The 27,907-nt window shown below is 41.2% G+C and overlaps 1 protein-coding gene across 12 annotated transcripts in view; it reads left to right on the top strand.

Moving 5' to 3' along the window:
• Enox1 (ecto-NOX disulfide-thiol exchanger 1) overlaps window positions 1-27,907 on the top strand; it is a 521,454-nt gene that overhangs the window by 366,730 nt on the left and 126,817 nt on the right. For all 12 annotated transcript variants that reach the window (XM_040281478.2, XM_021719677.3, XM_040281477.2 and 9 more), the window contains 2 exons: window positions 841-1,074; window positions 11,110-11,322. In XM_040281478.2, the coding sequence (XP_040137412.1) occupies window positions 841-1,074; window positions 11,110-11,322 (447 nt within the window). The remainder of the gene's footprint in view (window positions 1-840; window positions 1,075-11,109; window positions 11,323-27,907) is intronic.

The raw sequence follows: 27,907 nt of genomic DNA, 5'->3' as shown, positions 1-27,907 counted from the left end.
TCCCCCAAATATTTCCAGGCCCATTTTTTTTTCTGGCCTAGCTCTGGGCTCTTGCATAGGGCTCCCGTGGCCTTTAAAGACTGTATGGACAATTTGTATGATGCTGCATGCAAGATGAGGGTGCTGCGGGGCTGCAAGGGAGGCAGTATTGAGGCCTCTTGATTGAAGGTAAAATATTCCCCTGCATGCCCCAGAGGATAAGTGGAAATAAAACAGCATTGCAAAATTGCCTTGGTAATTGTGGCTTTTGCAGCTGCTGAGAGAAAACTGAGCAGCCGTATTTTCTAGGGGAATGAAGCAACAGCCTAAGTGAGGTGTTCTGGAATTTACTTTGGAGATCTTTTTAAATATCATAGATGCTCTTTATTTACTCATACCTCCCACCCCTCTTCTATGAAGAATTTGAGTGCTTATGCAATAAAGTTATAGTAAATTGGAAACAAAAACATCAAGGCCATAAAAGGGCAGGAATAAAAAATATACTACATACCGAATTTGTTTCTGAGCTTCCTGGAAGCCAGAGGGAAGAAGGAATTACCACAATTTGACCGCTGCTTCTTAAGATCATCCTCTGTTGGTGACACTGGGTTAGAACATGGTTAAGACATCCTCTAAGAAACCTCCCAGAGTTATCTTTATTCTCATACCCTAACAGGCTTAATTAATTTAGTAGGGCTTCAGGGTCTCTCTGGGGAGGAGAAGTGCTTTCCTACCTCTTTGGGGGAGATGTCCTGTCCTGAGGGCAACGGAGTTAAGTGGTTTGCCTAGCCCCAGTGAGGGCCTGGAGCAGAAGTGAGTCCATGGTGACCCTGATATGACCAGACTTTCCCCTGGTTTCAGGTTACCGGATGCGATTAGGGTCTAGCACAGACAAAAAGGATTCAGGCCGCCTTCACGTAGACTTTGCCCAGGCCAGAGATGACTTCTATGAGTGGGAATGCAAGCAGAGGATGAGAGCCCGTGAGGAGCGGCATCGTCGCAAGCTGGAGGAGGACCGGCTCCGGCCGCCCTCGCCACCAGCCATAATGCACTACTCGGAGCATGAAGCAGCGCTGCTGGCAGAGAAGCTGAAAGGTAGGAAGCCACGGGTGCTGGTTTTTCTTCCTGCACCACAGTCACTACTGAAAGAGAAAGCAGTGCCGGAGCCCTGTGTGTTCCTGTTGCCCCTTTCCTGCTGGTTTCAAGTGAGCCAAAGTGTTGATACCTAGGCCTCGTCGTCCTGCTGGGGAGTGAGCCCTGTCCTTCTCACCATCAGTGCCTGTGTACTGTCATATGACCAAACTCACTGAATGATGGGGCAGAACAGTGGACAGCGGCCAACCCAAGAGCAGGCTCTTGTCCTCTGGCCTGGTGTTGAGTGAGCCTGGGGAAGTAGCTTCACCCATGGTTTGGCAGTTCCTAGTATTCCCAGAGCTTTGTGGAGTTTGCATCCACAAGACTCTACTCGTAACTTCTTGAGCCATGTCAGACACTGTGCTAGGTAGGATCCATTGCAGGATAGAGGAGGATCTCTGTATTTCATGGAGGCCCGTCTTCAGAGTTGGAGTTGAAGGAACACTCTGAATGCCTACAGATGAGCAGCAGCAGAAGAGAGCTATTTCATTTCCTCCAGTGTTTGCTGAGGCTTCCTCTGGGTTTAAGGACACTGAACATCATAATGATTGGAAAGAGGCTAGAGTTTGACATTAGGATGAAGTGTGTGTGAATTCAGTTCTGTTTTTGACCAAAGTTGTGAGAGCTGAGCAACATCTGGATATTTTATAGGCAAACAATGGACAGACCATCTTTGGGTCATTGGGTGCTGTCAGGACTAGCATAGGTCACAGTTGCCCTAGGCAAGTGTCCACAGGGAAATGAAAAACTGTGGAATGAAGCACATGGATAACCACCAGCCCAAGGCTGTGCAATATGCTTTGGGAAATCAGGCAAATGCAACAAAGTTGATGAAGGTGTCGAGAAGGTCTTCACAGAGCAGGTAGAATTGGACCTTAGCAGAATAAACAAGATTTTCTTCCAAGATTATAAGGGAAGTCGGGGGCACATAAAGGCATTCTATCCAGAGTTTGGAGCCTAGAAATAAAGACACTTGGGAAGCAGGGAGGAATGTGGCCCAGGTGCTGCATTTATAGAAAAAGGTGAAGCTAGAAAAGCAGTCTGGAGCCTGAAAGGCTATTGCTGGATTTGAGAGGAAAAAATTCCAGGTGAGAGGAGGGGTGTGGCCAGTCCTAACTGTTTCAGAGCCTAGCTGATGTGTTTCTGGCAGTGGCTTAAATGGATGGTATGTTTTCACCAAAGAAAATATATGAAAAGCTGCCTGACACCTATTTTAGAAAGAAAAAAAATGACTTTCTATGCTTTAAAATAAAAGGCCTGTGCTTCTAGCCCTCAACCCCCTGTCCGGCTAGGGAATTCCTAATCAGCCTCAGTTGCCACTGCAGTGCCCCTGTGTAACCATGGAGCACTTCTTACTGACACTTTAGGTGCATATTTTGTTGCTCTCTAGAGACCTATCAGATGGGCATAAATACATAGGCAGTGGCTGCCCCTTCAATAAAAGTCACACATGGTGTAAATACAGACCTCTCTCTCACTTCTCCAGTCAGCTTAGAAACCACAAGGAGTATCCAAAATGAGAAAGAGCAGTATTCTCAGCCAGGAATGTTCATTGGAACAAATAATTTCTCCTTTAATATTCAGTGCTTTATGTGGTCTCAACTCCTGATCTACATGGACTAAATTATATTTATTCACATCCATCCCTAGAAGTGACAAATACTAGTACCTTGGTTCTGCAACCTCCTGGAGGAATTTCATGAAAGTTTGGCATCTACATTATGTTATTTTTAAGAAACCAGACCAGAGACATCTATGCATGTATGAGGTACATGGCATTTGCCTCTCCTTTTAGAGGATAGCAGATTGGGATGTCAATTTTGTAGAGTAATTTGCAAGCCTTGCCATTTAAAAAATATATATTTATATAGATGAGAATAATTTGCAAAATTCAGAAGCTGTACCTTTGCCAAGTACTGTATGATCCCTTGAGGAGAGAACAGATTGGAAATTTTAATAGATGGCTGTTACAGTAGAATGAACTAGCTGAGAATACATCTTAGGCAAGAGTCAGGTAATATCAGGCTTGACAATTTCAACCCAAGCACAGAGTTTGGAATATAAACAGCATTTAATTGCTTAGGAAATTGGCTGCCTCAGAGAGGAAATCCACTCCATGCTCCTTATAACACTGCAAAGCCAGACAAGAGGAGCCAAGGAAACTGTTTCCCTGAAGATGATTTCACTGATGTGGGGCTATAAAATGCAGTCAAGACGTAAGGTACGGAAACCTGTGTCAGAAAAGCAGTGAAAAAGCAATCTGAAAATACCTAATTGGATTTGATTTTTTTCCTCCCCTGAGAAATCTTGCTATCTTAGGTTTATTACAGACATTTTCTCCCATTTTACATCATACTTATTTATTCTTACAACTTTCTTTTTTTGAAGATCAGCTTCATTCAGCAAAACCTGTATAAGCCAGTTCTTTCTTATGGCTCACAAGGCTCTCCATGCCCTGATGGTGCCAGAACTACACACAGTAGGTGTTCAGAAATGAATTCCTTTCTCTCTTTTCCATCTCTTTGATGTGTCGGTATACTGCTTTTCTGGCCACTAGTGCTGCTCAGTGTGTCAGAAAACGAAGGGAAGGATGTGTGTCTACTCAGCTCTCTCTCCTGTCACTCAGGAAGTATTTGCTGAGCATTCTACTACACAAGCCCCTGCCTTATAGAGGTGAGTCAATAACAAATCACTCTGAACTTGCCACTTACCGTAGTGGGATTGTTATGTTATGACAATAGTATACTTTTATAAGTTGGCAAAGGCAGGGTATTCTCCCCAGGTAGATAGCTTACTCAGAGGGGCAGTGCAGGGCTCAGAAAGGGAGCGTCTTCTGGGACCAGGTCACCCCCATTTACTGGCTGCTGGGCCTTCGAAGCCAGGAGAAACACTGGGTTGTAATTGTACAGTGTCTAAGGCACGAAGTCACCCAGCGTCTATTACAGTAATATGAATTCTAAAAAAGAAAATCAGCAGGCACCCTGCTGATTAAATAGACATTGTTCGGAGACAATTCAACCTAATGAAGACTGACTGGGAAGTAACCGCACACGGACCCAAAGTTTATGGCGTGGCTTTGAGAAAGTGAGAAGGAGCTCGATACACCATAATTACACTTTATTGGAAACAGTGGCACCAGGCAGATGAGATAATGAATTTCTGTGTGTCTAGCCCAGACCATCCAGCCCTGGAGGAGCCCTGTGTTTGGGCTGTGCAAGGAAAAGATTGATTAGACCGTGCGGAAGGATTATATCCTAATTCACGGGGGATTTCTCTGGGCAAGAACATTAAAAAGTTTTTGTGTACTTTTTCCCCTTTGGAAAGCTGCACATAATCTTTCATTATGTGTTGAAATGAAGAGTTTCCGTCTGTGTCAGGTGAAATTGTAGGAAGACTCTGCACACGGTGCCCTTAGGATTCCCTGTGTGTCATCCAGAATTCAGTCCTCCTGGGATCCTACTCATCATCTCCAGAGGACTGAGATTTGCACACAGAGTGGCCCAAGGATCAGCCTGCCAGCGGGAGGTAGGTAGGTAGGGAGGTACTGGCATTTTACTGAGATGGTTGTCAATATTTATGGTTCCATGAAAATAAAAATCAATAATACTATGAGCCAAATGGGCGTTCCATTAGCTAAAAGCTAGAACTCCTTCTTCAAGCAAGAGGAATATGAAGCACAGGAGCCTGTTTGAGAATCACTTGCTTCATTGTTATTGACCTTCATAGAGGCAAGATAGGCCATTTCATTTAGAAACATTTTGCTTGGCCCTGAAGCAGAAATAACCAGTACATTTTCATATTGCCCCCTTAATTCTCTCATTTTTACAGACAATAATAATAGGGGAGATTGTGTGTTTGTGTGTGTGTGTGTGTGTGTTGGGGACATAGAGGAGCATTAGCCACTTATAAATATATCCTTTTATGCCATCTGATTGGTTAATTGATGCGTAGTTCATTGAGCAGCCAGAAATGGAGACTCGTTTGAGAATTGTCTTAGTTTTCCAGTGCTATAATAAAATACTTATATCTGGATCATTTATAAACAATAAAAGTTTGTTTGGTTCATGGTTCTGGAGGATGGAAAATTAAAGAGCATAGCACCTGCTTCTGGGGAGGGCATTTATGCCACAGTACCCCCCATGGTCAAAGGAGGAAGGACAAGCGAGCGCACGAGATAGAGGATGAGGACTTACTTGTCCTTTCACCAGGAGCACACTACTATGATAGTGGCATGATACATTCATGAGGGTCCCATCTCTTAATACTATCACAAGGCAATTAAGTTTCTCCACAAGTTTTGGAAGGGATATTCAAACCATAGCAGATACACCCAGTGGAATTTTTGGAATGTGGTAGCAGCAATGTGTTGACCATGCTGGAATTTCAAATCTACTTAGATCCACACATGACTGTACTCTGTAAACAATGTCCAGCCGTCATCAAGGCCAGAAATCTCTGAGAGTTGTATAGACATGCCATTCATTGTATGTCCACGTCCTCATTTCTTTGGGAAGAAAAGTTTCATATGATGTCTTTTTATTTTTATTTTTTTCACTTTCTTTCTGTTCAAACATGGAACACCCTCCTGTTGTTCCTGTGTACAACAATAAGTAAAAGCACTGTGGCCCACTTAAATTTCATATTCCATGTTTATGGCCTGGCTGAGAGCCTATCACTGTTGTGAAATTCAAGGTTGGATCTCCCTGAGCACACAAAAAGGTAGGAAAAAACTACTTACCACTTTGGTTCCTTCCCCCATCATTTTCTACATATCAATTGTATTAAAATTCACCAAATATCCACCCCTTTCTGCCTTGCCTTGAGGTTTCAGACATGACTATAGCAGGAGCCCTGCTTTTGAAGAGGGTGTTAAAGGACCTGTGGTGGTGAAGTCATGACTGTCTTACAAATATAAAATGAGCAGTTGCCAGAGATTTTATTTAACTCATTAATTAATGAGAAAGCAATAAGATGTTAAAATGAGTTTAAAGGAAAATGTGTTCATTATAAAGATTAAAATGTTTCTACATTTGTACTGTTACAGAGAGGAAGTGTTTTCCACAATTTATATTCTATTCCCACAGAGTTGTAAAATAGCCTAGTCAAAGACAAGTGAAGGTTCACACCCCAACAACCAGATAATATGTGTGTGTGTGTGTTGTGGGGGGTCCTAGTCTATGCCAGGTATTCCATTGAAAGGATTTGCAGGGATGGCTATGTGCATTTCCAAGTCTTGGATACTTATTTCTTTCTTGGATGGAAGTATCAGCTTCTCTTTAATTGGGAATGGGGACTTAGGGACAAGGATCCCCAAAGTTTCTCAAAATCATATCAGATTCTTCAGTATTCCCTACTATCTTAGCTGCTGCTTTGAATTTCAGGTTTTCGTTGTCTTAACTTAGATTAGTGCCTAACTAGTTTATCTGGCCTTCATTGAGTTATTTCTTCCAGTGCTTCTCAAACTTCATTGTACCTGTCAGTCACTTGGGGTAAAATGCAGATTCACAGTTGGGAGGTCTGAGAAAGGCTGAACCTGCATTTTAAACACGCTCCCAAAGGATGCTGATGCGTGTGGTCTTTTAGCAGAAATTATCCTACATACAATTTTTAAATGCCTACTGTATGGCAATTACTCTTAAACATGGAAGACAGGGAGAAGGAAGGAGAACCACAAAGTCTGAAATGAGATGGGTATGGATACAGGTGGGAACACTGGGGGATGATAGATAATCATTCTCATATTACTTGCTCCTCAAAAGGCTAAGCAGTGCTTTCCTCCATTCCAGGATTAAAAATGTTTTCAAAATTTTTTGAATCAATTGATAATCTGGTAAGTGTCTTACTGCCAAAGGCTTTGCTTCTATGCCATTATCTGACATCACTTTTAACTTTCATAGCCAGTGATAATGACCTCAGAGACTTGAAGGATAAAAGGAGCAGTCAGCTTGAAGGTCCTGAGAACATTTATCTGTGGTAGACAATGAAATGTGGGAAAATACTCCTTAACATGAGATTAAATTTTTTTATTATCAACTGTGAAGCTTTCTGACTCTTATTTGTTGAATTTGTAGCTTTCTAGTAGTAATCACTATAAGTCCATGAGAAATAGAGCACAATAAAATATAAATTATAAATAAAAAAAATCCAAAGCAACCAAAAACATTGAAATATGTTTGGCAGGTTTTATTCTCACATTAGACCCTCAGAACAGGAGACAGAGGTATGAGCCAACAGTACTGTGCAGGGTGACTGTATCAGTGGGACACATGGAGAAGGGTGGGAACATAGCAAAGGGTACAAGCCAGGTTGCTGAAGTTTTCTGTGTGAAAGGGCTGCTGAAGGGAAGAATGACCCTGGCCAGAGGGGCAGAGTGTTTAAGGGTCTCTCTGAGGAAGAGCACAGCAAGTGCAAAAGCGGGGCCAGGGCCATGGTGCTTAGCCAGGGCTGTGACAAAGAAATGGGGTCCCATTCCTGCCAAGCAGGAAGGAAGACCCGTGAGCAAACATTTCTAGCCACCCAAGTGTGACATGGTGAGGACCCTGCTTAGAAGACGCTGGGCAAGTTTTACTGAGCAAATGGTCCATATTCATGCCATAATATGGCAATTTCCCCAATTCTTACTGTGGAAAAAGCACATCTGCAGATTTTAATTTCTAAACTGCACACCCATGTTCAGAGTTATGCCTAAACATGTTCATGGAAAGTGCTTAGAATTTTTATAAGTGCATCTTTGATGTGATTTTTATGAGCGGCGTTAATTTCTTTCCGCATGAATAGCTTTAATAATGCTGCAATCTAAAATCCTGTTTAAATTAGTTTATATTGTTTTCTGCTTTCTCAGTGATCTTTCCACTGAATACAAAATTGAATTTACAGATGGGCATTGAAAAATGACTGCTCCCAATATGCTCCTGTAGCCATCCAGAGGGAGTTACTGGCTTCATCTTAATTAATATAAATTAAAGACACTTCTTACATGGCAACAAATATTGACCGGAGTTACCAAGCATGCCTTAACTGATGTGTTTTAAATTTAATTTGAATGGCAGTACATCAATCATACGTCATTCTGCTGTCATCAGAAAGTTCAAAAATGAAGACGAAGTTGAGAGTTTTCAAAACTCTACACTCTCTCTTAGGCTAATGGGATTTGCCTACTAGTATGAGTTAAAATGTTAGAAAACCTCTTGGCTACTCACTTTTAAATAGTGTATTTTTAGTTGCTTAATCCCAAGGGTATTGTTTCCTTTCTAGAAGCTATCAGTTAACTATAATCTGCTGCCTGTAACTTGTGCTTAGCTTAGATCTAGGAGTGAAGAGCAATAAAATGTGTTTTTTGGACCACTTGAGCAAACATACATTTTTAAAATTTAAGTGTGTTCTTCCTGACAGTAACTTAGTATATTTATGAACTGAACTACCAAGAGCAAGAAAAGGAAAAACTACTCACTACTACATGCAAGAGAAAGAAAGATGAGGCACACAGCTTGCTCTCTCGCTTGTGCGTGTAGGCCCTCTTTCTCTCTCTCTCTCTCTCTCTCTCTCTCTCTCTCTCTCTCTCTCTCTCTCTCTCTCTCTCTTCTCTCTCTCTCTCTCTCTCTCTTCCTCTCTCTCTCTGTCCCCCTCCCCCTCCCTCTCTTTCTCCCTCTCCCTCTCTCCTCCCCCTCCCCCCCACCACAAGTCCCAGGGTTTTTCTTTCTCTGTGCTGTGTAGAGGCTAATTCTCAGCAAAGGTGAAAAATAGTACATGAAGTTAGTGTTCTTTTTTGTTGTTATTTTTTAAGAAGGAAAAAAAAAAGGTTTCTTATAAGCTTTAAGTTTATTTCTGCTGTCTGTTCCGAGATCCATTCTCCAAACATATATTGGCAGGGGGAGCGGTAGAGAGTGTGGAGGGAGACGGAATTTATTCTGACTGTAACGGTCGCAGTGGGCCTCTCACAAACATAATGCTAAATTATGGGCCTCTCTATGGGCTGAGCGTAATGCTAAGTTGTGTATGATGGATTTTATCTTACACAAGCCGCTTCGGTCCATGAAATGAGATAAGAAACCACTGCAGCCAGAGTTCACTGAGGGTTGAACTTAGACTGGAATTCCAGAGTTAACACAATTGCATGAGCCAGCAGTACTACTAAGTGTGCTGTGTGCCTGTGGGTTGAGATTTTCAAGGAAACTTGAGTCTTTCACTTATAGTATATTCTGTGAACATCCCCAGGCAGTTATCTCCTCTGATTCAAGTGTGAGGGCCCAGGAGTCCATTTGCTCAAAAAAGAAAAAGGCTTTGATCCCTAGGCCCAGAGGGCAGCTGCCGAACAAGAGAGGGCCTGGAATTGTGTCTGGTCAGCAGCAGAAGTGACGCTGCATCTGGAGAAGGCAGAGCTCACCATGCATGGCCTTGAGTTGGGCTGAGTCCTGCCTTCACGCAGTGCTTGGGCACACTGGGCTATATACCCTAGTTTGGGCAAATGTCTTTAGGAATTTAGTAAGGTATTTGTACAGCATCCCACAAAACTGGCAAAGGGCTGTAACAAATGGAATACACATAACAATATAATAGTTGATTTTTAAAAATCTGTTAAGTAAAAACTGAATCCCTTCATCAAACAAGAATCTCCTCTGTCCGTAGGTGTGCACAGCACAGGAGGATTCTCCTAGTCCACCGGGGAGCAGGCAGTACCTGGCATGGAGTAGCACTCAGTGTTTGTCAAATGAATGAATAAGAATCTGAGTCTTGCAGTCTAGTTGGTCCTGATTTTTAGAATTCAGGGTCTGTCTTCACTTGAATACATGTAGGGTAGTTTTCCTAAGTCATGTTTTGTAAGGGGCAGAAAGGCTTCTGCCCTCAAGTCTGCCTAAAAATATGCAGCGAGCCTTCAGCAGTCATCAGATCGATTAATGTAATAACCAACGTCCAACTTGCAGTTCTCATTAACTTAATCACCTTCACACTTGCTGTTTCTCCACCTCCGAGCCATACAACACCGGTCTGTTCCAGCAACACTCCCAAAAAGGCAAGTCTCTTGTTTTCTTTGAAATAAACTTTATCACTTATTTACAGCAGAACCTCATTTCCCACTTTCTATCCTCCTGCCCTGGCCTCACACCAGGTTCAAAGAGACTTTGTAGTAGCCATCCAAGAAAACACCAACCACCTCGGGGAGCATGTTCTCTACAAAAAAAAAAAAAAAAAAAAAAGGAAATACTCTATTTTTCAGCCTATTTAAATATTTTTATACTAACCTTAAAATTAAATTAGTTTTGAACTGCAGAACAGAAATGACTTATTCCCACTACTGCCTTGGAAACAATATCTTGCTTTATGACTAGTTTTTAAAATAATGTGCCATCTGTATTTTGACGCTAACTCGGCTGATTTCATAAGTCAAAAAACTGGTATCTTCAGGAAATATTTCTGATAAGAGAATAAAGAAGTGAAGCTGAGGACAAATAGGTTAATAACAGTTTTTCAAGCCAGTTTTAACAAAGAGTAATCAAGATTTGGTGTTAAGAATGGAGAACAACATATTGCTTACAATGCCCAGAGTAAATGTCCTATGATTGAGTCCTTGGAGTTGGTAGGTGAGAGTGGGAGTCTCAGGGATGGTTTCATGGTGCCATGAGTTGATGAAAAAGAGGCGTTAAGAAAAGCAGTCAGTCACAGGAAGGCTCACTTTGTCCAGTTCTGGGAATTTATCCATCAGAATGGACTGTGTGTGTTGTTCTGTTTTGTTCTTTCAGTACTGGGGACAGGGTCCAGGGATCCTCTATCATTAAGCCATATGACAAGCCCTTTTTTTAAAATTTTGAGACAGGGCCTTACTACATTGCCCAGGTTGGCCTCAAATTTAGGATCCTCCTGCCTCAGCCTCCTGAGTTACTGGGATTACAGGTGTGCCCATCGCATCCCTCACAAATTGCTTTTTGAGTGGAACCAGAAGAAAGCTTTTTTTTTTTCTCACCTTGGCATGATTTGTACTTGGTGGTTTTCCATTTCCAGATGATAGCAAGTTCTCCGAGGCTATCACAGTACTGCTTTCCTGGATTGAAAGGGGGGAAGTGAATCGGCGTTCTGCAAACCAGTTCTATTCCATGGTGCAGTCGGCCAACAGCCACGTCCGCAGGCTAATGAATGAAAAAGCCACCCATGAGCAAGAGATGGAGGAGGCCAAGGAGAATTTTAAAAATGCCTTAACTGGGATCCTCACTCAATGTAAGTAAAATTTTGGGGGCCACCTCTTTCATTGTGATTTTGCCTTTTCTTTTGTATTCATTTTATGTTCTCATTTGGGGGTAAGTAGTTCAATAATCTCCCATTTTACTCCATATTGAATGAGAAACCTCATAACCTATTTCATGTTCTGTGGCATCTTGGAGGAACACGGACCCTGCCCTGAGAGCTTACTTATCAAGGTGAGCAAAGTTTCTGTAGCTTTTCCTCGGAGCACCAGGCCTGGACCCCAGGGCAGGGCTGCCACACATACCTGTGTTTGTTGGACCCACCACAGGTCACACCACCCCTGAGTGTGCCACCCTCTACCTGCAGGCTGTCCACACATTCAAGTGTCCTCCTAGGGCTGTCAGTAGAAAGCAGACCCTGAACACATTGTCTTGGGGCTCTGCTTAGAAAGACAGTCCCAGCAGATAAACTCCTCAGGATCCTTTATTTGAGGTGAGCTTTGGCTGTCTGCATGGGTAACTCAGGAGTGGAGATTTTTTTTTTTTTGTCCTTTCTTCATTTGGAAAGCAAATTGCTTAACTACTTAATGTCGGTGATTTTTCATGTCTAGATGCTAAATTGATGAAGGGGTATAAATGGGGCTTTCTCCTAGAACAATAGTCAAGGTAATTACCCAGGGCTCTATTCAAAAAAACGGGTGTCTACTTTTTCTGTGGGCACTCTATCTGTGTCTGTAGTTAACTTCACAGCAGCATAATGCATCACAGCTGCCCATGTGCTCTCGCTTGGTAAAAAGCCATTGAATGACACTGTAACAATGCAGTGCTCCATTCCACGCCAGGTGCAGGGGCCCCCATGCAACAGCGAATTACATTATTTATTCTGAGGATAAGTATTATTTGCAGTGATATAATGTGCCAAAATGCCTATCACCTCTTCCATCAGTATAAACCCAAGAGATAATGTGTCTGTTAGGATGGGTAATAAGAGGGGTAGGAAAAACCAGGATCTTAAATGTAAAAGTAGACTTGTCAAAAGACAGTTTTTGCAGCAGCATAGGGTGTAATGTCATGAAGTCTCCAACATAAACTCTGGTAAGTGACCAAATATTCAATATGAGAATTACCTGTGTTTAAAAGAAAAAAAAGAAATAAGAAAAATAGGACTGCCCTGTCTCAGACTGGTATAATACCACTTTACCTACACTCGCCAGCCCTGAAGATTGACCCTTTATCCAAAGGCATATGTCCAGCAGTTTTGAAGTTAGGGATACTAGAGAGAGAATAAAGAAAACTGGTATTGTCTTCTGCTTTTAAAGGAGGGAAAAAAGAATGAATTAGTGGCCAGAGGGAAAGTAAAGATGGCCTAGTAGGAGAGAAATGAAGAGAGGACAAAGCAAAACAATTCCAATACACAATTCCTGCAGAGTCAGGGCAGGAAACCACATACCTGAGCAGTGATTACTGTGTTGTTACCTTTTGGTCACTCACATCAATTTTTTAAATTGATTTTTTTAAATAAATGAGAACGGAATGTATTACAATTCTTATTACACATATAGAGCACAATTTTTCATATCTCTGGTTGTACACCAATTCATGTCTTTATACGTGTACTTTGCATAATGATGTCCATCACATTCCACCATAATTGCTAACCCCCTGCCCTGTCCTTCCCCTCCCACCCCTCTGCCCTATCTAGAATTCATCTATTCCTCCCATGCGCCCCCTCCCTACCCCACTATGAGTCAGTCACCTTATATCAGAGAAAACATTCGGCAATTGTTTTTTTGGGATTGGCTAACTTCACTTAGCATTATCTTTAACTCCATCCATTTACAGGTATGATTTTATTCTCTTTTATTGCTGAGTAATATTCCATTGTGTATATATGCCACATTTTTTAATCCATTCATCTACTGAAGGGCATCTAAGTTGGTTTCATAGTTTAGCTATTGTGATTGTGCTGCTATAAACATTGATGTGTCAGTGTCCCTGTAGTGTGCTGTTTTAAGTACTTTGGGTATAGACTGAAGCGAAGGATAGCTGGGTCAAATGGTGGTTCCATTCCCAGTTTTCCAAGGAATTTCCATACTTCTTTCCATATTGGCTGCACCAATTTATTGCATCACTTTTAAATAGCTTGCCATTCATGCCGTTTATGTCTCATCTGACAGGGAAGACTCAGCCCTTGGGTCTCACAGTGAAAATATGAGGGCAGCTGTGGAGTAGAATAGAGGAGAAATTTGGTGTTTTGGGCAATAGCTATTGAAAGAGGCACCAGTAAAAATGAGGCCCCTATTATGTGGCTGAATGAATGCAAAATGCCTACCTGTCAACATGGAGGCGTTAAGTCAGCCCGTCTTTGAAACAGCAGAGAGACAGGCAAGAAAACGTAACAGGTGGGGCCCCAAATGTCAGCTTTTTTATTACCAATAAAGACCAATTGGGAAAGGAGGTTGGATGTGCAGCAGTGCTGGGGACCACAGGCCTCATCCCCTGGGACATCTACCTGGACACATGAGCAGTAGAAGAGCTGACCAGGAGGAGCATTCACTCTTAAGAGGGGATAAGGGAGGGGATGGAACAGGGTAGGAAATCATAGGAGTGGAGATCACCATCACAGATACCTCTTAGGTACCTCAACATAAAATAACAAAAACTAAATTCTTCCTTAACTTCTTCAAATCATTCCTCTTCCCATTTTAATAAATTCTCAGGCCAAAATCTTGTAAATTTTTTTTACACCCTCCATCTCTCACTATAAGACCCCATATCCTAGCCATCAGTAAGTCCCGTAATTTCTACCTTGAAAAATGTACCTCTCTTTTGCCTACTTTTCTTCATTGTGATGGTCACTGCTTAAGTCCATGAAACCTGGGCAACTCTAACTGCCTAATGGGTCATTTAGAGACAGTATCCACTGTGAGTAATGGAAGTCTCCACCAAACTGCTTCTTTCTTTTTTCTTTTCTTTCTTTTTTTATTTTGCCATGCTAGGCCAAGGGCCTTGTTTATACTAGACAGGCACTCTACCACTGAACTACAGCTCCCAACTCTCCACCAAACTGTATCTTATACAATAGAATTGATGTTCTTTCTTCTTTTTTTATTCCCCCTTTTTTGTCACTCAAAGTAAAATTCAGATACAGGTCTTGGTGGTACTGGTTCAGTGGTTCAAGTCTGCATGGGCTCAGGTTTCTATGATGCTATTGGTTTTTCCTAGATTATTATCTAGGATGGCTGCTGGTGCTCCTGCCCTCATGTCTTTGTTTTCCCTTCCTTTTTAACATAAGAAAAAGGAGAAGAAAAAAGAAAGCTGAAGGAGTTGCATCATTAGAGTAAGAAAGCAAAACTTACCCCAAGGTTCCTCATAGCCTTCCACTTACGTCTCATTAGGCAGAATAATTACTCACAGCCACTCCTAACTCCAAGGAAAGTGAGAAATATAAGCTTCAACTAGGTCTACTGCTTTCCAGAAAAAAACTCAGGTCTTTTATTTAGGAAGAAGGGGAGAGTGGCCTATTGGAAAGCCTTTGCGGTGCTACCATACATTACAACTCCCTTTACACCTTTACTCTGCTTCAGTTTGTTTTTCACTCATCATCTGGTAATAAATCAGCCTGTCTTCTCCATGTAGATCCCTCGGGTAGCTTTCCATTGCACTAGAGATACTGCTCACTTTCTAGCCCACAAAACTTTCTGAGCCTTCCTCTTCCGAGTTGGGTGTTTACTGTGTAACATCCACTGGCAGCCTTCCTCCTGAGCCCCTCAGAGCTACCTTCCACCTCCAAGACTTCACATATGCTGTGTGTGAAGGGCTCTTCCCTCCACTCTTTGCATGCTTGAGTCTTTCTTACCCTGTAGGTCTCAGCTGAAGGGCTGCCCCCTTTAGAGAGCTCTTTCTGGTCCACCTTCTTCTAGTCAATGCACCATTACACACCTTATCACCAGGTCCATGTAGCCCTTAACCAAGGAGATGATGATTTCATGCCTTGTCTGCTTTTAATCATTGTGCCAGGAAGAGAAAAGACAAGTCTTAGTCATTGAGTGTGTGTGTGTGTGTGTGTGTGTGTGTGTGTGTGTACATGCACACACAAGTGCCTAGAACATAGAAATATGCAGCAAGTCCTTGGTGGACGATGCAGTGAATAATGAATGGGCGATGAGTAAATGTAAAGGCAGACAAGAAGGAAGCCTGAAAAGTGAGCTCAAACTTCCTGGTGACCTCGCTGGGCAGTTTGGAGTTGGTATTAGCATTATCCACATGTAAGAGGATTTGGGATTGCATGTGTAATTAATCAAATCAAAGACAGAGCTCAGTAGTTGTGCTGTTCTTAGAAATCATTGCAATTTACCAGACCACTGGTAACAGACTAAGGGATCTGAGGACAGTTGTGGTAGAAAACCAGAGACATTCAAGCTGGAGTGTCCCCACTTGTGGCCTTCCTCCAGTCTTTAATTTCACCCATTACTATTCACAAATCCCTCTTGGCCCTGTAATTAGATCCTGGAAAATACTTCAATAGTCAACAGATACCAAGGAAGATTGTGGAAACCACAGCTGATCTTGACCTTCAACAGCGGCTGACCTAGGGGTGCATCCCAGCTGTGAAGTGTCCCAGGGACCTTCCCTTGCATCTTTGATAGCCCAGCTTTTTAAGGATGACTTGAAAAGATACCTTAAATGTAGTCTGAGTTGCAATGAAGTAGAACAGGAAGAAAAAAAAAACAAAAGATGACTACTTTCTGGATGTGAAGGGAACCAAATCTTTTTTTTAAAAGTTGAGGATGGACACAATACCTTTATTTATTTATCCTTATAAATAAGTGGTGCTGAGGATCAAACTCAATGCTTCACCAGTGCTAGGCTAGAGCTCTACCACTGAGCCACAACCCCACCACCACCACCCCCCAACCAAATCTTTACCATGAAAATACCAGCAGTAGCCTGACTAACATGATAGGTACACACGTATTTCATCACCCTGTGAATTTTGAATGTCTCATTTTCTGGATGAGTGTTCTTCTGGTGGAATTGCTTGTGTGTCTTCTCAGCATTTTCTGCTTTCCCAAAGCTCATTTCAGTGTAGTAAGAGGAGTTTAGTGCCAGCACTGTGGGACTGCTTTGAAAACAAGAACTGGTCAAGTTCACAGTGATGGACAACCTGCTGCATTTTCCAAAAGCAGAACCCATCATATCCCTCTTTGTCTGCACTGATATTCATTTCTCACCTAGAATGAGATTAAGACTATATAGCACTGATACTCAAGAAATGGCCTCTTGGCTCACTTTCTCCTAGATGCAGAAAAACTTCCAACTGGGTAGTATCCCTGAGGTGCCCACCCAGTGCTATTCTGCACAGCATCTTTTGGCAGCCTGTCCATCAAACAACCAACACTTCTGGAAAGTTGTTCTGATGCATTCTGGAAGGAGGGGTATTAACAAAGTAGCTTATTATAGCAAGTGGACTCAGCTGAAGGAGGGCTTATTTACCACCTTCCAAGAAAGTCCAGATATACTGCAAAGCTCAAAGCATGGTGGGCTCCTTTATAAGTTTTGCTAAAAGTAGCCAGTTGGCAGAGCAAACAAAGGCAGCTTTAGGTGCAAAGTTGTCCATGGTGCTGGACAAGATGCACCTCTTCTTCCTTGTTTCACTTGTCTTGTTTGTCTTTGCTTATTTTGAAAAGTAAATGCCAAAAGAATCAGCCTAGATGGCTCTCCAGCCATTTAGGAAAAAGAAAGCAGAGATGCTATGCCTGAATTTTAGTGCTTAACAAAATTTTCTCAAAAAAAAAACAAAAACAAAAAACCAAGAACTATCAATAGCAACAACAAGAAGAAAAAATTATGATGTCAAGGTCTACATCAAAATCCAGCAGTTATCTTCTAGCTTTGATGGTGTTGATCCTGAACAACATTTGCATAAATTCTAACCCTTTTCATATCTCTAGTCTTCACCCCAGGATCATCACTTATCCACGATCATGACAAATAGGCACTGTTTTCATATCAGCCTTGATTTGTCTGAAGGGCAGCAGCTGAACCCATCCAGGGGCGTGGGGAGTACAGCATCCATTCTCTTGTGTTTGGGGTAATTTTCACTTATGACCATGGATGTGCAGTTATCCAAGATATTAAACAAAGACATGGTCCGTCCTAGTGTGACTCATGGGGCTTTCTCTTCCCTTTTGGGCCACATAGATAGGTCTCATTTGTTAGATATAGAAGAAAGGGGAAAAAAGCTGCAGAACAGTGAGTCATCTCATTTTCATGTCATTTTATCCTTATATCATCCTTGTCTCACCTTTGTCATTTCTTAATCGGTTCATTTGGCAGAAACTTCCCTGGCTTTTCCATCCTCAGAGACTCTTGGGATTTACTATCCTTTGCTTTTGGGTTTTGATCTTCTTTGCTTTTTAAACATTTATACTTCATAGCAACTCCCTATTGGCCTTCCCACTTTGAGTTTTCCAGTTCTGAGCAAAGCTTGTCATTTCAAAGCTCCGACAGGAGCTGTTTTATAAGTCCAGGAAGCATGGACCACTGCATTCACTTATTAATATGCATGCCGATGTGATCAGTTGTGCATGCCTTTTTATGACACATACACTTGAACAAAAAGTGCAGCATTCCATGATAGTCCCACTTGGTACTTTCCCAGCAAGCTTCCTGGTAAAAGAGAGAGAAGGACGCAAAGTGGAGACAAGGCAAACGGGAAAGCAGACCTCAGTGGAGAAGGGTCTATTTTTTTTTCCACATTTTTTTTCTTTTTATTAGCTACACATGACATTACAATGATCTTGGCAATTCATACATTTGAATCAATTGGGGTATAATTTCTCATTTTTCTGATTGTACAGATTGCAGAATCACACTGGTTATACAGTCACCTATATACATACAGCAATCATAATGTCTATTCAGATTTTGTGCCATAAATATAATGAGCATGAATGACAGAGCTAGAAGGTACCTTAGAGACCTGTTGGGCCAACCTTTCTCATTTTGCTAAGGAGGAAACGGAGGCTTGGGGCGCAGACTTGAAATATCTTGGTCATTTAGCAATTTATGGGAAAATTAGGACCAAGACATTTTGGCCTGTACAGTTTGCTTTCAAACACCATGTATTTTTTTAAATGCAAAAATGAGAATGATCAGAAAAGGGTATTATAAATGTAAATTTATAGTTTAGGTAGCTTTAAAGAGGTATGCTGGTATCACACTGAACATACATGTTGCTATCTGGTTTGAAAATGGAGTATTTATTTCTAGCACTCCCTTCTTTACCACCTCCACACATTGGCTTGTGCCACTTGTCTTATCTGAAATACTTCCTTCCTCCCAGAGCCAGCACTGAAACCCCCTGCTGTCATGCTTCATTCATGAACCCTGTCACATAGCCATCTCTAGTCTTCCCTCTACAGCACTCCATACTATATACTCAAGTATTTAATTCAATGGTTTCTAATTTTATGTGCATCAGATTTGTCTGTTTTCTTCTAGCGAGATCTTAGGCTGGAGACAGCCATATACTGTTCTCTTTCCTTACCTCATTGCACCACTCATGGGCGTGACCACATAAAAACATAGAAGACTTCAGTGCAAGTAATGGTTATTGAGCAATCACAGATGGAACGAAAAAGGTGCTGGAAATTGGGCTAGAACTAAAAAACTGCAGACAATATTCAAAGGTGGCTTTTTTCCCCCCAGCATAAGCCATGATGGTCTGAGCAAACTTAGCTTGAATATTCATTGCCTTTAAATGGAACACAGAGAATATATTTCAGTAGTGAATTTTGCTGTAGTAGCTTTATAGTACTGTAATTAATTATTTCAGCTTATAGATTGGAAAGATTAGAACTAACAGGCAACTTTGCTTTATACATTTATGGTATGAAATGGCCTTAGCCTTCTCTTTGGTCTTGAAAAGAGCAAATGGTAACAGTACTTTTGGCTAAGTCTAAAGAGATCCTGTTTCTAATTCCAGCTCAAGCATTACTTAGCCATTTCACTTTAGGACAGTCTTCTCAGCTCTTTGAATTTGTTTCTTCATCTCTGTGTGAAAGGGTTTGCTCGGAGTACACCCAAGGTACTCAAAGTCCCACAGTCCCTACTCTGTCAACAACTTGAATCCTTGAATGAGTCTCGATGTCTAAGTGAAACATAGACATGATGTCCATGATGTCCAAAGCTCCTGAGGTGACCACACAACAGAGGACAGGAAGTCCCCAGAGTACATGTCCCATCTGTACTGTGCTGTGGAGTTACCCCTGCTGGGCTGCACAGTGAATTTGAAGCCACATTTTGACTCTGAGCATGTGTGCCTGACACCCTTGCAGAAGCTGAAGGCTGGTCAGAGTTATTATCAGAGAAGGCCGTGCAACACACTGACACCTCCCCGCAGTCCTGTCCTCATCTGTCTTCTTGACCAAAATCGTAAAAGCCTCCGCTGTTTGAATGAATGATTAAATTCATTCCACAAATATTTATTGGGGCCTGGTTAAGTGCCAGGTCGTCTGCTAAGTGCCGTAGTGAAATGTGCGGGTTTCTGACCCCTGTGTACCACAATCCCCCTTTTAAGCAGATTGGTGTCCTTGTCCACATTTCTTCTGCTTAAAAACCTCTCTCTGAAATCATTTACTTCTCAGAAACATCTCAGCTAAACATTTTTTATTTCTGCCAAGGGAAATTTGGTGCCTATGTTCCCTGCTGTCGAAAAAGAATTTTATGAAGTGCTAAAATGTTTTTCCATGTCTGTAGAAGTCATTGCTATAGTTCATCCATGGGAAGGAAAAATCACCATAACTGCTTTAGCAACTCGATAGTTTTTTTATTTCTCTCAAAATCATGCTGATAGCTATATTTGCCAATGTATTAAATGCTGGAAACATTGTTTCCATTTAAAAAATATTTCTTTGTTCTAAGGGAATAAATGTCCAGAGGAAATGATTTTACAAAAGCTTCCAAATCAAGGATGAGCACAGAATGTTCTATTCCACAGGATACCAAAATCAATAGTAGAGGATGCTAGAAGCCTGTCACACTGGGCACAGACATTTTTAGTATCCTTGCTTTCAGTATCACCAAAACAACAAAAAAACACAACCAAGTGGTATAATGATGTTGTCATTAAAAAATGTTTTTTAATGATAACCAAAATGTGAAAGAGAAATGAAGTCTTACACTCTGAAACAGTGAAGAATTACAGAAGGCTAGATCTCAAGATTTAACACAGTACATGGTCATTCACAAAATCACAGCAACTTAGGAAAGATAAAACTTTGCTATGAAAACCCCACTATCTTGATATGAGCCTCATTCTAGGGACTGGAAAAGAAGCCACCACTGCCAAGCCTCAGGTGGGAGGTGGGAGGCATGTGTATGTGGTTAGGGTGGGGGATCATGGAAAAACTTAGTCCTTGGGTGGAATGAATCCACAAAATATATTTTTTTTCCACAAAATTGATTGAAAGCTAGATATTTAGTGACGAAGTTACTATGAGGCAGAAATGAACTTTTCTTGAGTCCATACATCTGAAAAATTCCAGTTGAGCTTAGTGTGCTGGATCTCCATGAGAAGAAAACTGTATCCAGAAAGTGAGTGGGTTTCTGTTGAAGGAGACAAGCCACTGAAGTGTGCAGACACCTTCTGTGGCAGGGCAGGTGTATGACCCACAAAGCCCAAAGTGATTACTATCTGTTCCTATGCAGAAAAAGTGTGCCAACCCCTATCCCAGAGACTCCAGGACTCCAGACTGTCTAGTGAAACCTCCTTTGTCTTGGGATCCAGGACAGAGGCTGTTCTCAGGTCACATAGACAGTTGGTCGTGGGGCTCAGCCCTGACTTAATTGGTTTCCCAGCTCCACATCCCTCTCATACAACAGCAGTCCCCAGACCCACCTCCTTAAGATTCCCCCGCTGAAATGTATTACTCAACAAGGTATATTTCAACCAAAAGAGAAAATGCATATTAGACAAAGGGGAGAAAGCTGAAGGCACAGACTGAGAAAAGACAGTGGTAGCTGGTAGACAAAAAAGACGCAGGGACCCTTTTTCCAGACATTTTGATTCTTCCGCACTGTGGTTCAGATTCCTCAATAAACTTTTGAAGAGAGATAAACATGGCTTCCTGCCTCATCACAACCTCACATGTTTGGCTTCTTTGCCTTGGAAAATTCTACTGACCTACAAGTGTCAGCCCACTGGTTTTTAAACCTGTCCAGCCTCGACTGGCGCTCTCCCTTGGACTCCCTTACAGTAGTTCCCATGTGGCAAGCTCATCAAGTATGTAGCTCTTTTTCCCAGCTTTGAGCACCTCAAGGACGGGCCACATCTTTGCTTTTTCCATCCCTAGTATCTAGTGCAATGTCTAGATACATTGTATGCCACAGAGCTCATAAGACTGGACAATGTGGACATAAATTCATGAACTGAAGTTTGGCAAATGTGATTTCCATTTCTAACTTTGCCACTTGCTAAATATATGACCTTGGATGGGAAATTACCTATCTCCTTGAATCTCAATTTCTTCATCAGTGGAAGGGGCTGATAATGGCAGCTACTTCAGAGGATTGTTGGGAAATTGAAATGAGATAATGTTTTAAATCAGAGGTCCTCAAACAGCAGCATGCATTGGAACCACCTGGAGAGCTTTTAAATAGCAGACCCTTGAACCTCACCATCAGTTCCTGATTCAGTGGGTCTGAGGCTCTAGCATTTGCATTTCTAGTGAGTTCCCAAGTGATGCTGATGATGTTGGTTCAGGAAACATGCTTTGGGATCTACTATTTGAAATCATTAAGCATTGGGCCCAGTAATTGGAACTAGCCTAATACCACTGGTTAATTTTCATAGTACCATTACTAGAGTTAATCATGGGAAAGAAGAGTCACTGTTTTGAGGAATAAAAGATCTGGAAACCAATATTTCCTCCTTCTACTGCTTGACCACTCTTAACAATGAATCAGCTACTAAAAAAGGGCAGATTTGATAAACCTGGACTTGTGTTTATCAGTTATAATGGAAACTACAAATATGGATATTGCTGGAGCAGAAATTTGGTTGCCATTTAATTCTTGCCTTCTCTCATCTATCACGAATGGCAAAAATTAATCATGAGTACCCACTATTGGCCAGGGAAAGGGAAACAATAAGAAAAAAATTTCATGGACATACATCAGAGTACAATTTGGCAATAGGTCTCAAAATTAAAAATTCAGATATTATTTTATCTATCTTCTCCTGAGAACTTTTCATAAAGACATTTACGTAAAAATATTAGAATATATGACTGAGGATACGCATTGCAACTTTATGTATGAATAATTTCCAAGATATGTTAAGTAAATAAAAACAAGGAACAAAGCAGTATGTATAATATTAGCACCATTGTGTAAATGAAAAATGTACAGAATATACATGATCCACAGAGATGCTTCTCTGGATAGATCTGCCAGAATCAGTTAACACCAGTTTTCCTTAAACTGGTAAGGGGAATCAAAATGTGAAGGAAGACTTTTACTTTTTCTTTTGTTCCTTTTTTTCTTGCATACACATATTATTTTCATTGAGTTAATAGGTGTAGACCAGACAGGGATTTTGTCATATTTTAAAAGCTTTGAAAATGCTATATCATCATAAGGAACCAATGGAATTAGAATCCCTTTGCTTCATTACTTTCCAAAATATTTTAACCTGTGCATTAATAAGGGGTCCCAAAGTTTTCTGAAATGTCTTGAGACTTATACACATCTTTAAAAGTCAATCTCTGTTTAATATCTTTTCATCTATTTGAGCAATCTGATCATTTCCTGCTTGCTGGAAATTTGCTAAAAACATCATCTTTCCATTTTTATAATTTGAACAGCATGTTTCTCTTCCTGCTGTAGGTACCTATTCCCTAAAAGAACCAAACTTCTGGCCTTATCTAGCCAGGAAGTTTAGAAATACTGCGTTTGAAGTTGGTGTCTTAGACTCTGGCTAAAGGCTGTAATGGATTCACAATGTCACAGATGCTCTTTTTACCCATCACAAGACAGAACCCCAATGCTCTTTTTCCTCCTTAGCTTGAAATTCTAGTCCAGGCCTCCCATGTCCTGGGCTTCCGGCCAGGCAACTGTGCTTAAGCCCAGCCTCCGACATGAAGGTACAGGAGTCCATCTGGAGGTCACTTTCAAAGTGACCTCCTCATGCTCTTCCTCCCTGGCCTCTGTCCTGCTTCTCTGGGTGTCCCAAGGGCCAGAAACCCTTTAGGGCATTTTTCCAATCTAGGGACAAAATTTCCAAGTCTGGCACATCTGTCACAGCGTTATATCCAAAGTCTCAGTCTTTCGTTCCTTCTCCCTGAAAAAGAATTCCACCTCAGCTTTCGTATTTAAAAACAATACCAAGCTTGGGTGGGGGAGGCCAACTGTTTCATTTGTTAAATGCCTTTGAAAATCTCTTCTGAACTGTTCATGGAGGATTTGGAAAAATGTCATCCTTTTAAAAAAAAAAAAAAAAAAAAAAAGTTCCTCTGAACCATACAGAGCGGAGGCTCTATCATGAGCCCAGATAGCATTCAAAACAAAAAAATTAGGCGTGGAAGATTTGTTTGAGGTGCTTTATAAAAGCAAGCCTACTGCCTAGAAGAATGTAATCAGTTGCTCCAGATATTTGGGACACTGAATGGATTTAAGGCTCTTTCACAGCTATTTAGCTGGAACAAGGATGCGGGAGGCTCAGGGACCATGAGGAAGAGGGTGGCAAAGGAGCAAGGGCTGTGTTTATGTTCTGAGGAGGAGCTAATGTTTCTCTTTGAACAATTCCAATGCTTCTGTGCATCCAGCTGAAAATTCAGGGGCTCTGTAAAGCCCCCAAATCTGAGATTTGCCTGAGTGCCCTGCTCTTTCCCAGGAGCCTGTTTAATTGTGGTCTGTTTCTGCACAAGTAGATGTCCTGTTCTGATCTTCCCTTCCTAAGAAGACTAAAAGCAAGTGCTTTTCAAGGGAGTTAGTCACATTCCTGTATCAAGCAAGAGGTGTGCAGTAATGTGTACATATGATGTATATGTGTATGTGGTGTGTGGGTAGCTGTGTCTCCACATATACACACGCACAAGTTAATGAACACTCTAGAAGGCATTTACAGCTATACACAGTGCTTTGCCAGTTTCATGGAGGCTTTCTTTATCCTTCCCATTTTAACCTGCTGGGTGTACTGGGGACCCTAGTATGGCAGCTAAGGCTGACACTCTGAAGAATTGATCACTTTTCTCATGCTCCTCAAACAACCTAATTTAGGCAAAACACTTACAGAATTTGGGAGGAAAGATTTGCAAGGTATGAAGAGGAAATTTAAATTTTCTGACTGAGAGCTCTTTCTGTTGATGTATTTCAAAGCTTTAGACTATACTTTCTTGAATAAATAAGTAGCAATCAAAACAGGATTCATGCTTTTTATCTAATACAGGATCATATGGGGCCCTCCAGTCACTGGCGTAGTGAAGGAACTGGGCAGGGGGTGATCTGAATTCGTTATGCCTATAGCACAATTTTCTGAAAGCTGCTTTTTTGAACAAATGCCAATGTCATCTGGTTTGCCATTTATCTCTTTTCTGAGAAGTAGAGTTTTGAAGGTAACAGTAACTACTTGTGACTTTATTGTGCATAGAGCAAGCAATATGAGTTATATGAGAGAAGTAGTAAGTCATAGTTTAATTCATGGACATCCGCTTTGGTGTTCCCTGCTGGAGACAATGAACAGTGTATGGTCTTTTCCTGTGACATCAACAGTAGCGGTCATCTGATTTATGGCTTTAAAAACATGCCTTTGAATCGCATTCATTAGGGCATTCTGTTTGGGGTGGTTTTCCCTTAATGATGATGAATTCATGCTGATCCAAGCACTCTTCCAGAGTCTTTCTGTGTGCCCATGAACTTTCATTTGCAAGACAAATGGCTGGTTTAGGGTCAGTCTGCAGAAATGAGAGAAGAAAACTGGGCCATAGGAGTACAGTAAGAGCATTTTCAAACCTATGCTGGGTTGCACTATTTTTATTTTTCTGTCTTTTGGATTTGTGAATATGTGAGCAAACAGGTTGGAAAGCAAATCTCACATCTTTCTCAGCCCTTGTTCTGTGCTTGTTCTTTTGGTCTCTGATGTTCTTCCTAAGCTGGAGTCATCTGATCTCCCTTCTCCCTTCCTCCTCCAGAGCCAGTGAGCCCCTTGTTCTGTCACTGCTCCCTGTCCAATGACTATTCGCTCTGCCCTCCATTCAGAGCCTCTGCCTTAATGTAAGCCTTCATTATTTCTCCTAAGCAAATCCTCCTGGCATGTGTCTCCCATGAATATAGTATAAAGTTCAGAGTCTCGATCAGCATTCATGGTTCTTCCTAATTAGTTCTCTCCCAGCATCAGCCCCATCCCTACTAAGGGCTTTCATATGAAGTCCTTTTATAACTCCGGCCTTAGAGGGGCCACTTTTATTTTTCTGCTGAGTAGTCATTGAGTCACTATTTAAGGCCTATCAAAAATGCTATCTTCTTCAGGAGTGATCCCTGATTCCACCTACCTACTTAGTTACTCTCTCCTCTGTCTGTGTCCCCAAAGCAGTCATGCAGACCTCTCTTATAGAGGGTAATTATCTGCTTCCCTTTCTTTCTGCCCAAAGACTAAGATCTCATCAAGGGTAAGAACTATGTCTTATTCGTGTATTTCTAACAGTTAAAATCTCAGATGTTTGTTGAATGAATGAATGGATGGTTGGATGGATGGATGGATGGATGGATAGAACTTATGCCCTAGAATATAGTAATCATGTTTTCTTTGAAATTATATCACAATTTTATTTATAGTTGTTACAGAACATGATCCTTCTTGACATATTATTTTGAAATCTAGTATTTGTTGTTAATAATATCATGTAAAAATATATTATTTAGCCCTATGTAAATTAAAATATGATGATTACTACTATTAGATTCAACATGAATCCCTTTCTTTTATCGTACCATTTTCTTTTAATATAGAAAGAATAACAATAGTGACACAATTTTAAAATGAGAACTTTTATATGCAGTGAATTACTTAACTGACACACCTGAAAACCAAATCCTATACCTTTGGGGATCCAGGAAATTTCCCACTATCCTCACCATCTTTGTTTTTCCAAGATTCCTTTATAAGTCTGCCAGTTATCAGTTGATGATTGCAAAATACTATGTTGGTCAGCTTCCAGAAAGCCAGAGAAATATAGCACAGGTTAATCATCTCTAATCTGAAAATTTGGAATCCAAATACTATTGATTCTAAAAATTTTGAATAACAACATGACACCACAAGCAAAATTCCACACAATGAACTTTATTTCATGCACATAAATATTTAATACATTGCATAAAATTACTTCCAGATTATGTATACAAGATATATAGTATACATAAATGAGTAGTTATGTGTTTTAACTGAAATATCACTATACACCTACATGCTTGAGTTGATCTATTTTTACCATTAAACCTGTGCATCTTGAGCTCACTGGGTCTTTCTAATAAGTGCTTTGTCTTATCTACTCCTCTGTATGCATTATTGGTTTCTCTTGCCTTCACCCCCCACACACACACACACATTTTTTAACATACATATTTTTCTCTTTCATATATATATTTGGTGCCAGGGATAGAACGCAGGGGTGCTTAACCGCCTAGCCACATCCTCACTCCCTTTTTTATATTTTATTTTAAGTCAGGGTCTTACTAAGTTGCTTAGGGCCTTGTTAAATTGCCAAGGCTGTCTTTGAACTCACAATCCTCCTGCCTCAGCCTCCTGAGCTGCTGGGATTCTAGGCGTGTGCCACTGTACCCAGCTGTGTCTTGTTTATTAAGAGCCTTCCCTGACTAACAGCAGAATTTTGACTATCACCACCCAATGATCAACCTCAACCTTTGTTGCTCCTTCCTCTCCAGCTCTTCTCTCAGGACACTATTTTTCTTCCTCTTCTAAATGATGCCAAAGAGTTCTGTTATTAAATCTTCCCCATTACTCTTTATTTAGTAATCTCATGATCACCCCCTGCCAGATGTTCTCATCCCAGTTGACTGTTGCAACCGTTGCCCCTGCAAAAGGCAATTGAAATCCCTAGGTCCCCAGCCTGAAGGCGGACAAAGCAAACAAAGTCCAGATAGTCTAGCTAAACAGATTATCTTCCCCACCAGCCATGCTACACACTGGGGGTGGTAGTCAGGCAAAGGCCGGGACTTACAGCAGCTCAACTAGCAGTGCCATTTCCTCCAGGTGAGGTTCGAGAAAGAAGGCACGTGAGCTCAGGGACTTGTGTGAACCCAGTTGGTGGCAAATCCTCACATTAAAATTGAGTAAAACAAATTCATCGTGTGAAATGATGACAGTTTATTAAATAAAAAGGTCTACTGCTGAGGTTCCCCTGAAGTAGAAAACAGTAAACATAAATGTCCCCATACATTTAGAAGTAATTATTAGCATTGTAAAGATATTCACAGTGCCAGTGGTGTTTATTTCCTTCTCTGTTTATTTATTTCATGTGCAAATTTTTTAAACTAAGACATTGAGTATTGTGCTTCTGTGAAGGTTATTATTTACTCTCTGACATTCTTTAGAC

This window comes from Ictidomys tridecemlineatus, chromosome 6 (assembly GCF_052094955.1).
Source record: "Ictidomys tridecemlineatus isolate mIctTri1 chromosome 6, mIctTri1.hap1, whole genome shotgun sequence".
Lineage (NCBI taxonomy): Eukaryota > Metazoa > Chordata > Mammalia > Rodentia > Sciuridae > Ictidomys > Ictidomys tridecemlineatus.
This window is presented reverse-complemented; position numbering and strand designations above follow the sequence as displayed.